Source organism: Pseudorca crassidens, chromosome 15, assembly GCF_039906515.1.
Source record: "Pseudorca crassidens isolate mPseCra1 chromosome 15, mPseCra1.hap1, whole genome shotgun sequence".
NCBI classification, from domain to species: Eukaryota; Metazoa; Chordata; class Mammalia; order Artiodactyla; family Delphinidae; genus Pseudorca; species Pseudorca crassidens.
In genome coordinates, this window is record NC_090310.1 from 38,789 (window position 1) to 53,753 (window position 14,965).

At 59.9% G+C, this 14,965-nt stretch overlaps 1 protein-coding gene across 1 annotated transcript in view; it reads left to right on the forward strand.

Annotated features, from left to right (window-relative positions):
* The first annotated feature begins 969 nt into the window (after positions 1-969).
* Positions 970-14,965, forward strand: part of FAM20C (FAM20C golgi associated secretory pathway kinase) — a 36,839-nt gene continuing 22,843 nt past the window's right edge. Inside the window, exons 1-3 of the mRNA XM_067705242.1 lie at positions 970-2,616; positions 4,352-4,527; positions 9,682-9,760. Coding sequence (XP_067561343.1) covers positions 2,003-2,616; positions 4,352-4,527; positions 9,682-9,760 — 869 coding nt within the window. The 5' untranslated portion in view covers positions 970-2,002. The remainder of the gene's footprint in view (positions 2,617-4,351; positions 4,528-9,681; positions 9,761-14,965) is intronic.

Below are 14,965 nucleotides of genomic sequence, written 5' to 3' on the forward strand. Positions count from 1 at the left end.
GCCCCTGAAGGGCAGGGGGCAGTGAGCCTGGTGGTAGGTGTGTTTGTGACGTCTCCTTTGGCCAGGTTCACTTACCTTCCCAACTATGACTTTAGGCCGAAATGCACATTAGTATTCCCTACTGCGGGGCTTCCCTGGTGGCGCAGTGGTTGAGAGTCCGCCTGCCAATGCAGGGGACACGGGTTCCAGCCCTGGTCCGCGAAGACTTCACATGCCACGGAGCAACTAAGCCCGTGAGCCACAACTCCTGAAGCACGTGCGCCTAGAGCCCGAACTCGGCAACAAAAGAAGCCACCGCAATGAGAAGCCCGCGCACCACAACGAAGAGTAGCCCCCGCTCTCCGTAACTGGAGAAAGCCCGCGCGCAGCAACAAAGACCTAACGCAGTCAAAAATAAATAAATAAAATTAATTAATTAAAAAAAAATTCCCTATTGCGGGCTGGGGGTCCAGAAGCTGTGTGGGCACAGAAGTACCACGCCCCTGGCTGTAGGTGGCCAATTCTGCGCATCTGGCGAGGCCAATTGATACACACACACACACACACACACACACACACACACACACGTCCCGCCCAAAGCGAGGGAGGTGCCGCCTCCCGCACACACCGGGCACCTCTCTGTGCCAAGCGAATTCTAACTGGGGCACCGGCACCGCCATAGTTAAGGCGCAGGCGTGGTCCCCTCGAGGTGGGATGGGGCCCCAGCGTGCAGGAGCCTCGCCCCGGTGCGGGCCTCCCCTCCGGATTTGGGCCAACGCTCCGCTCCTCTCATCGTCTCCCGCGGTGGCGACCCCAACGCCCCCTCCTCCTCCCCTTCGCCGGCAGCCTGGGGCGCGGCACCCGCCCAAGGCGGGGGCGTGGGGCATAAGGTCGCCGCCCAGAGGGAGCTCATCCGGCGGCGCAGACGCCCAGCGCCTCCGGGGAGGGACTTGGCCTGGGTTCTGGTCCTCGGCTTATCGGGGAGGAGCCGAGAGGCTGCAGCTGGCGGCGGCCTGCCCCGAGTGGGCCGAGGTCCTGGGCGCGGCAGCCAGGCCGGGGAGCCCTTCTCGGCAGAACCCGCAGCGCGGGATCAGCGCCGTCTGCTTTCCTGTCTTCTCTGGGCAAACCGCGGGAAGAAAGCGCCCTCTCTTTAGCGGGCCGGGAGCTGCAGAGCATCGCGGGGCGCGGCCGAGGGGAGGAGAAAACAGAGGGAGCAGCGTAGGCCCGGGCTCGCGGGGCTGCGGCTCCGCCAATCTGCGGGCGCTGACGCGGGGGGCGGCTCCGCGGCGCTCGGATATCTGACCGCCCGGGGAGAGGCTCGGCTGTGCGGGGGCTGCGCTCCGGCGACGGCCGGTGCACCTGCCCGGGGACTTCGCCGGACGCTCCGTGCGCCACCCCCCCGCTCCCGCCCCCTCCTCGGTCCCCGCGGCCCTGCGCCCTCATTCCCCTCCAGGTCCCCGCCTGCGGGCCGCAGCGTGAGAGAACCGAGCCCTGCCCGAAGGAGCCGCCCCTTCTCCGCCCGGCCGGCTCGGCGCCTAGCGCGGCCCACGGAGCAGCGCCAAGAGACTTCGCCGAGCCTCGGATCGGATTGCGCCGCGCGGTCGCCTCCACCCCCCACCCCAGGCCGCCGCGCCTTGGCCGAGATGGGCCTAAGTGTCCAGCCCCTGCGCGCCTGATGAGCGCGGCCGCGGCCCCGGAGACCCAAGCGGGCCGCTACGTGCGCGGGGCCTCCCCGAGCTGCGCCCCCAGCTTCGCGGACGAGGGCCGCTGGGCCCGGCCGGCTGAGGGCGCGGCCGCTCCGGAGAGGCGAGAGGGAGCGGCCCCGAAATGGCCCGGCGAGCGGGCGCTTTGGCGGTGGGCGCCCTACGCGTGGGACAGCCCCGGGACGAGTAGCTGGCCGACGCCAGATGGACCTTGATCCGCGCCGCGGCACCGCGTTCGTGCCAAGCCAAGACTAGAAGGGCACGGGCGGAGCGCGCTCTGGGGGCGCCCGGAGTTCCAGGCCCCGCTCGCCCGCCGGGCCATGAAGATGATCCTGGTGCGCAGATTCCGCGTGCTCATCCTGATGGCGTTCCTGGTGGCCTGCGCGCTGCACATCGTGCTGGATCTGCTGCCCAAGCTGGAGCGGAGCGGAGCGCAGCCCTCGGGGGAACCCGGCTGCTCCTGCGCGCAGCCCGCGGCCGAGGCGGCGGCACCCGGCTGGGCCCAGGCGCGCGGACGCCCGGGGGAGCCCCCGGCAGCAGCCTCCGCCGCCGGCGACGCGGGCTGGCCCAACAAGCACACACTGCGCATCCTGCAGGACTTCAGCTCCGACCCTTCCTCCAACCTCACGTCCCACTCGCTTGAGAAACTGCCACCCGCAGCCGAACCGGTCGAGGGCGCCTTGCCGGGGCAGGATCCCGGCGCCCTGCGACCCTTAGACCCCGGTCACCGGCCGCTGCTCAGAGGCCACGGGACGCGTGGACCTGTGCCGCCCCCCGGCCCGAGCGGGGACGGCTCCCTCCTGGCCAGGCTGTTCCAGCACCCACTGTACCAGGCAGCCATTCCGCCGCTAACGGAGGACGATGTCCTCTTCAACGTGAACAGCGACATCAGGTTCAACCCCAAGGCGGCGGCGGCGGCGGAGAACCCAGACTGGTGAGTGGGGCTGCAGCTGCTGAGGTGGGTGCTGGCAGGCCCGACACCCAAGGCAGCCAAGCGCCCCTTGAGAATAAAGATCCTTGCACATCCAAGGCGCTGTGTAAAGAGGCTCAGGGTCAGAGACTCGCAGAGGGCGTGGACCCCAAGGCAGAGGCCCCAGGAAGGGGAGCTTTGTGGGGCGGGCAGCGTGCAGGCTCTGGGCACTGCCTTTGTCTCCAGAATGACTGCCTCCCTGAGAAGGGCTGCTGGGTGCTTTGGGAGCTGTTTCCTGTGGCCACTGACCTGGAAGGCAGACATGGCAGGCAGGAGCCGGGAAGAGTGAGTTCTGCATTTACAGGAAAGCAGTGCTGGCCTGCAAGGCCCTGGTCACTGGCTCACAAAGGGACTCAGGCAGTGAGTGAAGGCGCTTCCTTGGGAAGCCGCTGCCTGCAGGTGCTTTTGGCAGCACCGCTCTGCTGGACGTGTCGGGGAGGTCTGGAGAGGCCTCAGGAGCCTGGTAAACCAGTCCCTGGGAAAACATTAGCAGAGGGGCATGCTGGCGCCCATGAGGCATAACCAAGGGGTTCTCCCCCTGCCCAGGCTGCAAGGGGGTGACAGCTTCCGAAAAGGCGAGTAGCATCCCCCAGGAGCATCTCTTTAAACTGTCCTGCTTTAACCCCTCCCCCCCAGGCCCTCCTCAGCCACACAGATCAAAATAAGCAGATGCTGCTGCCCTGGGTGGTGAAATATTAACCAACAGCAAGGTCACGATAAATAAGTACCTGCAAAGGTTACACAGGCAACAGAGGGGAAAGGCCAGGTTTCCAAAACATCTCATAAAATCCTTTCTCCTTTGCAGTTGGACCAGACCCAGTGTTTTCTGTCTAAACACACCAAGGTGTTTAGTGGCCTCTGAGCTTTGTCTGCTGGCCAGGTTCACGGAAACGCTCAGAAATTTGAGAGGCAGAGCCGTGTGCTAGGCCTGGGCCTCTTTGTAGGAGAGACAGAGCCCAGAGCCAGTGGTCAGTGATGGGGCCCTTGGGCAGCTTCTCGTAACCCATCGTGTCCATTGTGGGGCAGAACTTGGGGCTGAAAAGGCCTCACTTGCCGGTGAATTAGCGCTTAGACAAGTTCCGCTTTTCCCTCCAGCGGCAAACAGGGCCTGTCCTCCCCCAGACTGGCCCTTTGGCTCAAGAGACAAGGATGGGCCACGTTGGCAGCAGGTCCTCGATTTGGGCCTCGGCTGGAGTGAGTGCCACTTTCCTCTCTCCCCACCCACGGCTGCTTCCTGAAAATCAAATTTAGCCTCTTGAATCATTGCTGTCCCAAGGCAGAGCACCCAGCGAAGGCTTCCGCCAGACTGGGCTCATCTGCCCCCAGGAAGCCGGCAGCCCCTCGCACCCCAGGCTGACATCATGCTTGTCAGGTGTTTCAGTGACCCTGGGCCAGACGCGGCGGGGCTTCGCGCTGACGGTCTGGGTTTGGTCTGCTTTAGTTAGAGCTGTCTGTGGCGTCTCCCAAGGGTAAGTGAGAATTACAGGTCTTCAAATATATTATTAGCTGGTGGAACAAAGGCCACAGAGAAAGTGCGGACGTCGCAGGGCCCTGTTTGAGTAGAGGCACCTCTGAGTAAATCCATGTTTGCTTGGCTCCAAAGTGAAAACCTTGGCATCGATGCCAACTCCCCCATCCATCTCGAGACCGTGCTGTTCTGTTCTTTCCCTGTTGACCTGGGTCACCTTCATTTGTGCAGGCCACACGAAGGTCCTGAGGATGAATTCCTACCCACAGGGGACACGGCCGTGGACTCCTATCCCAACTGGCTCAAATTCCACATCGGCATCAACCGCTATGAGTTGTACTCTCGACACAACCCAGCTGTGGAGGCCCTGCTGCGTGACCTCGGCGCCCAGAAGATCACCAGTGTTGGTAGGTGACCTCCCTGCCCGGCCAGCTCTCCTTGCTGGAGCCTCACCTCGCGGGCGAGTTATACTGGCAGCCTTCCCAGAGGAGGCGCCTGCAGGCCTTCGATGCTCTCAGTATTTGGGGGCAGCAGGAGGCCGTCTTCTGCTGTTGCAAGATGAGCATGGCGGGGCAATACGCCGCCCCCAGTCCTGTTGTTCTGCTGCAGGGGGTGCCCCACGGGTCCCCCCCGCGGGTTAAGAAGAGGCCCCCCGGCAGCTGCAGGGAGACGCCTTGGAGAGCTCGGCATCTTCTGGTTGTCTGGGGAGGCTCTGCCTCAGAGCCCACCTGGTGCTCCTGGGGTTCGTGTGGGCGGGGAGTGACTAGGGCTCAGCTCTACCCAGGGCAGAGCCCCATACGCGGAGTAGTTTGGAGGAGACGCCTCTGAGTTCTTTGGGATCTGCTGAATCAGAAGTTTCAGGGCATCCAGTTACTGGTTCCAGGAAGGTGTGCCGGCAGTGGTTTCTGAGCGTGGAGGTTTGACGCCATTGTTCTCGGGCCTGTAGGCAACTGTTTGTGAAGGTCCCGATGAGTCACTAATAGCTCCAAGGGCAGAGCGGGTGGGCAGAGGCCCTGGGTGGGAGGGCCAGTCCCAGGAGGCGCGAAGGGTGGAGGGAGGCCCCAGGAGCACGCGTGCTGGGGGCAGGGGGTTCCAGACACTGTCTTACTGGCGTCTGGGCCATCCTGAGGCTGAAGGGGCTCTGCCAACCTGGGCTGATGCCGGGGAGCCGGGAGTTGCCTGTGAGGCTGGCGCCCGGGTCTCCAGAGCACTTTAGACGCTGTGCTGGGTGCTCCGCCCGGTGCTGAGCTGCTAGGCAGCACCCTTCTCCCTGGCATATGGTTGTTCACCCTGAGAGAGAACTCGCCGGGACACGACGGTGGTCTCCCCTCCTTCTTGCTGCCCAGGAGGAATCTGAGTGCCTCCCGGCCCCCAGCCCCACCCAGCCCTCCTCCTGTGCTGGAAGGCAATCCGTGCGGACGAAGAGGACTGCAAGGGAGAGGCCACAGCCGGGGTGTCCCCTTCTCTCCTGAGTAGACGAGGTTGTTCGAGAAACAGCCAATGCGATGACCGTTTGTCATCTGTTCAGTGGATTCTCTTGAGCACCTCCTGCATCCCAGGGCCCCTTTCTGGGCCGTGGGAGTTGGGGGTGAATCCAGCCTCAACAAGCTTCTGCTGCGTCCTGACCTGCACATGCCGATGGACAGATAAAGTCGAGAGTGATTACGAGGCGGCGACCTCCACCTGGGAGGACCAGGTCTTGAATGGGGCGAAGGCTTCCATGATGGAAGGCGGCAGGGAGCGTGGGCCTTTTGGAAAAATGACAACAGCATTTTAAAGTTGGGGTTTAGGGAAGTGCAGCATTCATGCTTGCAGGCTGCTGTCCGCCCCAGTCTCCCATCTGTCAAGTGGGCTCGGGCACGTTGCATCTTATTTCAAGAAGATGGACAGTGCACCCAGGCTTGTACAGTATTAACTCAGGCTTTGTGCAGGGTCTTGGTTAGAGGCAGGGCTGCAAGGATCCCACGTGCCAGCCAGGCTCGCCATACCCCTCAGGGGACAGACAGCCTCCCAGCTCTCACTGGACGTTGCCCTGTGCAGAGAGCAGAGCCCAGGAGCCCAGGAGCCCAGGGAGCCGCCGGAGGCCGAGGACAGCCCTCGGGGGCTCACAGGCAGCTTTGCCCGCCCTGGGCACCCTCCTCCCTCATTCTCCCGGGGGCCTGGCCTTGGGGCACCCCCACCCCCTTTGGCTTGCTCTGCGCCTGGCAGGGTGACCTGGGGTGAGTGCCTGCCCATCTGTGTCCTGTGGGCTGTTTGAGCTGATCTCACCCACTGGACTACCCTGGCCTAGGTGGTCCTAACCCAGCATGTTCCTTGGGGCCGTGGGCCGGTCAGAGCCCAGGCTGACATTCACAGGTGCCTGACGAGTATGGGAAGGTTGACTTGGTGGGACCCCGGGTGTCATCACCCACAGCGAACAGCAGGCCTGGTGTGTCCCGGCTCCCCCAGTCACGAGTCAGCGTGACTCTGGGCAGATGGGTTAACTTCTGTGGGCCTCCCCACGTCTCCTGTGGATCACAGACGTGGTCATATCCTCGACCCTGTAATCTCCAGCTTGCAAATCTGAAATCATAACCCATTTGACAGCAAAACCCGACCCAACATGAACGGACATGGAGGCAAAGCCTAACATGAGAGACTGTTAAACCCTTGTTTTTCTCACTTGGAGTGAATGTTCCCATGGAGTGCATTTAATTCTGGGGTTCTCCCCCGACCCGCTCAGGGCTACAGGATCTGTGGGATGGATACACCACCTGCAACTCTTGTCATCTGAAATTTTCAAAACCCCTGAACACTTCTGCCCCAGAGATTTTGAAGACGAGCGTGGACCCATGAAACCTGCCTCCCAGGGCTGTTGAAAGGTGTTGGTGAGGAAGAGATGGGAGCAGAGGCTAGGCAGCGTCCCCGCTCGTTACCTGTGCGTGGGGCGGCCAGCACTGGGCAAGCTGGAGCCTGCTGAAGGCCTCCGCCGGACGCTCAGCCCCACTGTGTGCGGCTTTGTGCCTGGAGGGGCTCCCAGCAAGTTCACACTTGAGAGGAGGCCCCTCTTCCTGAGGAAGCAGGACATCTTCTCACCCGGAGCCCAGTGGAGCCCCCGGGAGCATGGCTGCAAGTGTCCAGGCCCAGGCTCCTGCTGGGTGGGGAGCAGGGGAGGGCTGGCCCGGCCAGGCTGCAGGCGTCCCCGGGGGTGTCTGCCCCCACATCCAGCTGGTCGTTTTTGTTGGACACCCAGCTGCTGAGACAGCAGCCTCTGACTGGGCCCTTAGCTTAGCAGAGCCACTGGGTGGGTCTGCAGACCGGGGTCCCTGGACAAGAGCTGTCTGCTGCTGGAGGCCCTGCCCCTGGCGCTGCTGTGGCCTGGGGGGGTGCAGCCCTCGGAGGCCCCATGGGAGCCGGGAACCTGCCTTGGGAGTCAGGGTTCAACAGCGCCGTCCGTCCTTTTGAGCTTAAAGTGGAAGAAGAGCTAGAAATCCAGCCCGTCTCCTGACCCCACCCTGCAAATCGGGGGGCAGGCCTCCGGGAGGGCAGCCTTGCCCATGGTCAGCACATCTCCGCCCCCACCTCTGGGCTGTGTCTGGACCCAGATGGTCACTTCAGTCTTGGAACGTGAGCCCAGAAGTGGTGTGGCGATGAGAACAGGTCCTGCGAGGCCCCCGATGCTTTCCCTCAGAACAGCTCCGTCAAGGCGCCCCGTTCAGAACCCCTTGATCCACTCACAAAACTCATGTGGCCAGCGGAGATTTCTTTAGAGCTGGCCTCCCGGCTGCTTAGCAATGGCTATTAGCTGCCTTTAAAGAGGCTCAGGACCCTGAAGCCAGGCCTGCAGAGGCTTTGGCTGGGCCAGTGATAGTGTTGATAATTAAATCACTGTTGTGCACAATCATGGATGCAAAGAATAAATGACACAATTAACTACTCTGTACTTGGAGTTACTTAAAAAGAAGTCACTCAGCAGGAGAGGATTCGGGCAGCCTCTGGCCTGAAGCACAGACCCCACAGTTGCTCATCCAGATCAGGGCAAAGCCCTGGGTGGTGCCGAGCAGTGGAGACGCGGCTCCACGGGACAGAAGTCCTGGGCGCTCACTCACCTGCTAGGACAGCAGCCCAGGGGGCCGGAGGGCCGCCCTGCCTAATAAGCGGGCTGCTCAGGAAGGTGGCTCTGGGCCCAGAAGGGCTACAGTCCCCCTCCTTCCCCGGGGAAACCACCGCATCGTGCTCCGCGTCAGTCCCCGGAGCCTGGCTCCACTGACCCGGAGGAAGGGAACTGAAAATGCCCGGTAAGCCGGACGCCCACGCCCAGGGCCAGAGGGGCCTTCAGTCATCCTGGAGGAGGGACGAAGGCCGCCCCAGGGGACCCGGAGAAGGCGGTGAATAGCTGAGGTCCTCCTTGTGTCTCTCCGCTGTCGGGTTGAAGGTCAAAAACAAAACCTGTGCGTTGCTGGCCCAGCTGCACCCCCGGCGCTTGCCTTCTCCATTTTGGACCGTTGGCAGCCACGGCCCCGGAATCCAGCAGGCGTGTGTTCCGACTGGGTTCCGTCTAAGTCCAGGGCGGGAGCTGGTTTCTACCTGGGGCAGTGCTGTGCTTTCCCTCGCAAGTAAGCAGAACTGCCCCATAAGGGTGAGCTGGAGGGTAGCAAATCACGGCGTCAGGCGTAGTCCAGGCCGGAAGCTGTTGCTTCTCGAACATCCTGGGGCCTGTGTCATGGCCTGAAGTCTGGGCTGCACCCCCAAGTTGGGCCGAGGACCCAGGCCAGGGCACAGGCTTACGTGGGGCAGGTGCCCACGGGGCTGGCCCCTCAGTGCCTGTAAATGGACGCGCTCTCGCCTTTCTCCGTGGCGATGGGGTGGGTGGGGAGAACAGAGAACCCAGCGGCTCCTGGTGTCACATTCTCCAAACTTGAGCCGTCCTTGGGCCAGGCCTCACTTCTTCTGACCCTTAAATCAAGGCAGGGGCTGTGAAAACAGCTGGACCAGCGTCCTGACCGTGACCCCTAAGGACAGACGTTGGTCCTACTTCACAGATGAACTGGCCGAGGCCGAGGGCACAACGTCAGTGGCCCTGCTGGCGTCCCCGTGCTCACCTGAGTCCCCTGAGGCACCGACGAGTGGGTCTCAGCCCTGCCCCCAGCCGCATGGGGGAGGCTGGGTGGGTGTGGTGAGCCCCCTTCAACAGAGGGGGCCGAGGTCGGGGCAAGCGGAGACACCGTCTAGGGCGCCAGCTGGGGCCACCGCACACCCAACCCTCCAGCGTGGCAACCTCCCGCCACCTCTGCCGTAGGCCCATTTTCCCAGGCCCCGTCCACCCTCCTCAGCACGGCTCCTCCAGCCCCTGGTTGGCGCTTCCTGACCCTGAAACATCTGCCTGCCCCGGGCCTTGGTCCCGGACCCTCCCCACTCCACCGCCACGACCCTCACATTTGCACCCATACCCTGACCTAACCCCACAGCCTCAGGCCACCGCTACCCGGGGGTCCCCCCAGAGCCTGGAGCGGTGCATCATCAAGCTCACGGGCCTGCCCCAAGGCAGCAGGTGACCCTGTATTCTTTCCCTCCTGTTGCAGCCATGAAGTCGGGGGGCACACAACTCAAGCTCATCATGACCTTCCAGAACTACGGGCAAGCACTGTTCAAACCCATGAAGTAAGTGCCGGGCCGGTGGGGGTCAGGCGCGAGGGGCTGTGGTCGGGAGTGCGCAGGTCGTGTGATCTGTGTCTCAGCCTCTCAGCTCTGCTCTCCTCGCCCGAGAGCAGCCAGACTCTATGTCTGTGAATGCGCACAGCCGTGCCCGTAAAACTCTGTTTCTAAAACTAGTGGGTCAGCTGATTTGACCCCGATCCCTATTCTAGGTGAAACAGAAACTGCTACCAAAATCAAAACGAATCCCTCAGTGGCCCCTGAAAACTGTGGGGCTGGTGGAGAAGGGACTACCCCGGAAATGAGCAGCTGTGGTCTGTGATGTCCACTCTGATGGTCCTGGGGCTTGCTTGTCCCGCATGGGCCCAGTTGTTTGCCATCTTTGGTTAGTTTCAAACAGGGCCTTTTTTTTTTTTTTTTAACATCTTTATTGGGGTATAATTGCTTTACAATGGTGTGTTAGTTTCTGCTTTATAACAAAGTGAATCAGTTATACATATACATATGTTCCCATATCTCTTCCCTCTTGCGTCTCCCTCCCTCCCACCCTCCCTGTCCCACCCCTCCAGGCGATCACAAAGCACCGAGCTGATCTCCCTGTGCTATGCGGCTGCTTCCCACTAGCTATCTACCTTACCAAACAGGGCCTTTTTTGCACTGTTGAGACGGTTCATTGTTTTTAAAGCATGGGTTGCACCCCCAAAAGCCCATGAGGCCATTCAGGTCATGTGGGGCTGCTGGGCTGGGTGGGGACTGCGGCAAAGCTCCAGGGCATGGGCCCCCCCAGAAGGAGCAGCTATCCGTGACCAGGGCGGACGGCCAGCCTGGTTCACACAGGACAGAACCCCAACGTTCATGAGGGGTGATGTGGGCGAGGTGAGGCCTAGGCTGCATGTGGGCTCCTTGGGGAAGGTTCTGGAGGGGAGGGGGCTCCTCATAGAACTTTCTGGCCACCGTGGGCTCCTCTGTGCCCTCTCAGATTGGAGCTTGAGTAGAGGGGCCCCTTCCAGGCCTCTTGATGTCGCAACAGTGAGTATGGAACTGTGTGGGGAGGAGGGTGTGCCAGGCGGGGTCGAGCTCAGATGTTGCATTGACGGCCAGGTGACAGGTGGGCCTGGACCCCTCCCTGGCAGGAAGCCAGGACGATAGCTGAAAACCACAATGTCTTTGTCGCCCCGTCGGCCACACAGGCCCCCCCGTCTCGGTGGTGTATTGTCCACAGTCCAGTAAGTCGTCTCCAGATGCGCCCAGAGCTATGTAAGTTGAAGATTCTGAATTAATTAGGTGGTAGTATTTTTCCTCTGAGATCTTGAAGGATGTACGCTGAGAGGGTCTAGAGAGGAACAGCCCTGAGGTGGAGGTAGAGCCTGGGGGGCCCGCAAAGTGTAATTTACGTGGTTTGTGCACGACCATTTAAAGTTGTTTTTTTTTAAATTTATTTATTTTATTTATTTTTATTTTTGGCTACGTTGGGTCTTCGTTGCTGTGCGCGGGCTCTAGGCGCGTGCGGGCTCAGTAGTTGTGGCTCACGGGCTCTAGGGTGCGGGCTTCGGTAGTTGTGGTGCGCGGGCCTAGTTGTTCCGCGGCATGTGGGATCTTCCCGGGCCAGGGTTCGAACCTGTGTCCCCTGCATTGGCAGGCGGATTCTTAAGCAGGGAAGCCCCACCATTTAAAGTTTAATGGGTATATATTTTTAATAGACATTGAAAAATATTTAAATAGGGCATTAGCCCATGAGTTGCTGAGTATTCTTGCTTTAGTGTTAAAGTAAGATTTTTTAGCACCTTTATCAAGATGTAATTTACATATTTCATAATGCAGCCACTTAAAGTCTACAGTTCAGTAGCTTTCAGTATATTCACGGAACCGTGCATCCATCGCCACAATTTTAGAGCCTTTTCGTTGCTCCAGAAAAAGCCTGTCCGATGCTGCCCTCCCTCCAGGCCTGGACAGCCGCTGGGCTACTCTCTGCCTCCGTGGACTTGGCCAGCTTGGAGTTTCATGTGAACAGAATCACACACTATCTGATTCTTTGTGTCTGCGTCTCTCACTGAGCATCATGTGTTCAGGGTTCATCCACGTTGTGGCCGGTGTCAGAGCTTCCTTCCTTTCTGTGGCCGAACAACACTCCCCAGTGTGGATGGGCCACATTTTACTTGTACTTTCATCCGTTAATGGGCGTTGGAGTTATTTCCACTTATTGGCTGTATGAATAACGCTGTATGAACATTCATGTACAGGTTTTGGGGTGGACATGTTTTCATTTCTCCCGGCTGTATGCCTGGGAGTGGAATTGCTGGGTCACATAATAACTAAGTGTGACTGTTTGAAGAGCTGCAGACGCTTTTCCCCGGCGGCTACGTATCGTGTGGTCCCACCAGCCACCTCCACGTGCTGCTCGTCAGTACTTGTCTTTATCCGCCTTTTCGGTCCTCGCCATCTTGGTGGGTGTGTGACGTGGTGTCTCCTTGAGGTTCTGATTCATAGTTGTCTACTGACGAGTGGTGTCGAGTGTCTTTTCATGTCCTTGTTGGTCATTTAGATCTTCTTTGGAGAAATGTCTGTTCACATCTTTTGCTGTTGTTTAGTTCATTGTCTTTCCATTAGTAAATTGTAAGAATTCTTTATATATTTTGGATATAAGACCCTTATCACATACGTGGTGTCCTTTGAGGCACAAGTTTCTCATTCTGAGGATGTTGGATTTAACTATTATGTTGTTGTAGCTCGTGCTTTTGGTGTAGTATTTAAATTGTAATATCGAAAAATGTACATGCTAGGTAATAGTGGTGCAGGTGATTGTGTGTGGCTGAAGTTCAGAAGCATTGGTGTATCCACAGAGACAACAGGCCTGGCAAGGCCATTGTTGTGTGACCTCCAGTAAATTCACCCCCTTACTGGGACTCAGTTTATCCATCTGTCAACAAAGGCATTGTAGGAAGAGGTTTGAGGTCTAAACTCTGTTGGATTGGTTTAGGAGACAGGGCACCAAGTTTATAGAAGGAAGCAGGACGAGCTGGTATTTGGCAAGATGGGGTGGGGCTGGGCAGATGCACCAGAGTGTACGGGCTTTGCAATAGGATTCAACCTGCTTCTTGGAAAGGAAGCGTCCAGGTGTGCCCGTAACACTAGCTGTGACCACCTGCTGGCAGAGGTACGCCGTTCAGTCACCCCCCGAGCACTGAGCCCGGCCTGGCCTCCTGCCAGGTGCAGGGAATGCGGGCATGACTCAGGCCCGGCACTGCTGCTGCTTAGGGTGGGATGGAGAGCGGTGTGTCTGCTCCACTGCGCAGGGCCTGGTCCTCGGTGGGTGCCACACGTACGTCTGCAGAACGAACAAGAGAACGAGCCACTGACGGCAGACGGGAGACTGAGGGCTGGTGAGCACTTGGGAGGCAGCTGGAAGTTTCTCAGAAGTGACCTCCAGCTGAGGCCTGAGCACAGGTGTGACGCTCAGGAGGACAGCCTGGAGGAGGCAGCACAGTCCAGGACCGGGCGGCTTCTACAGTCTGGAGGACCAGTGCTGTTGTGCAGAGTACATCACGGGGCTGTTTATACTGAGGTTCATTTAAGTGAGATGAAGTTACAACCTAGTCTCTCGTCACACCAGCCACACCTGAGGCGTCAGGGGCTGCACATAACTGGTGGTGCCGTGTTGGACACGCCCAGCGTCACAGGAAGTTCTGTGGGACAGTTCTGTGTTTGAGCACAGAACTCGAGGGGAGACGGGTCCAGGCAGCTGGAGAGGGGCAGCGGTCAGACTCTGCAGGGCATCTGGGCCTGGATGTTGGGATTTTTTCCAGGAGTGTCAGTCAGCCACGTTATACGGGGAGGGTGGGAGGGCTAATCGGGTGTCGGATGGGAGGTGCTGGCGTCTGCGCCTGAGGAGGCGTGAGGATGGGGGATGAGCGTGGCTCTTAGAGACACTTGGGAGAGGAAGACCCCCTGGGCACAGTGACGGACGTGGTCGGGGCTGAGAGAGTGAAGCCTTCCAACCTAGGTGCCAGTGGCCTGCGGGGCCGTGCGGGGTGGGGGGTGGGGGTCCAGGCAGGGAGCAGGTGCACGTGGAGGCACCTAGAAGGTGAGGCCTAGCCGTAGAGAGTATCCTTGCTGTGTGACCTTGCAACACTCCCTCCCCTCTCTGGGCCTTGGTTGCCTTACGCTGCATGAGGCTGGATTACAGGAGGCTTCGGGCCCCTGCCCTATGGGACCTCTGTATCTCCAGTAAGGAAGACGGTGAACTCAGCACCGGTGGGGCTCCCGGAGCCACTGCAGTCGCCTCCCCGAGTCAGCCCTTGCTCTTTGATTGGCTGGTGTGCTGGAGTTTGCAGTTGTGACTTGCAGACATTCGAGGGATGATGACTATTTGGTGCGCTTGAGCAGTGGCTATTTAGGGCACAGCAGCTGAATGCAGGCTGGAAACGGAGCTGCAGCCGCGCTTCTGCTCAGGTCACTTGCCAGCAGGCGACCCGTCGCTCCCCGCGGCCTGGCGAGGCTGCTTTAACGGTCCGTTTTCACCAAAACAGCCGGGCCGCCTACTGAGCGTTTGGAATCCGGAGCTACAGCGCCCTCTGTGCCATGTGTGTTTTGGGATCCAAAGCGTGTTCAGACGCAGGGAGGGAAGGAAAGCACACCTGCCCCCGTGGTAGCTTTGAGGGGAAAATAGCTCCAACAGCAAGACGACACCTCCAGTACAGACGAGCCGGTCGCTGGTGTTCCACAGACCCGGCATCACTTGCAAAGCAGAAGAAGAGAAAAACCCCACGGGCCAGGCTCAGTGAGTCTGAAATGGGTCGAGTCTGGCTCACTGAGCACTTGTCAGGCAGGGCTGAGGAGCTGGGGCGACAGTGGAAGGCGCCCCCAAAGAAGGCACCACCCCCACAGCCTGGAGGCAGATGGGACCGAGGTCGTGGGTGCAGGAAAGGGCGCCATGCCAGACACAGTGCCTCACGGACCCAGAGAGGGAGGCCACTGTTACCCCACAGACCTTGTGGACAAGGAGACTGAGGCTCAGAGTGCCCGAGGGCACCCAAGGGCACTGGCCAGCAGTAGATGTGGCTGGAGTGACCACTGCACTGTCCCTACTCAGATCTCAGCGCAGTGGTCATCATCGTCTTTGATGTCGTTAACGTGTGGGTTCGTTTCTGGTTCCTTAATTTATAACAACAGCTGAGCTCTAACCCTGTGCGTCCACACCGTGTGAGTGTCCCA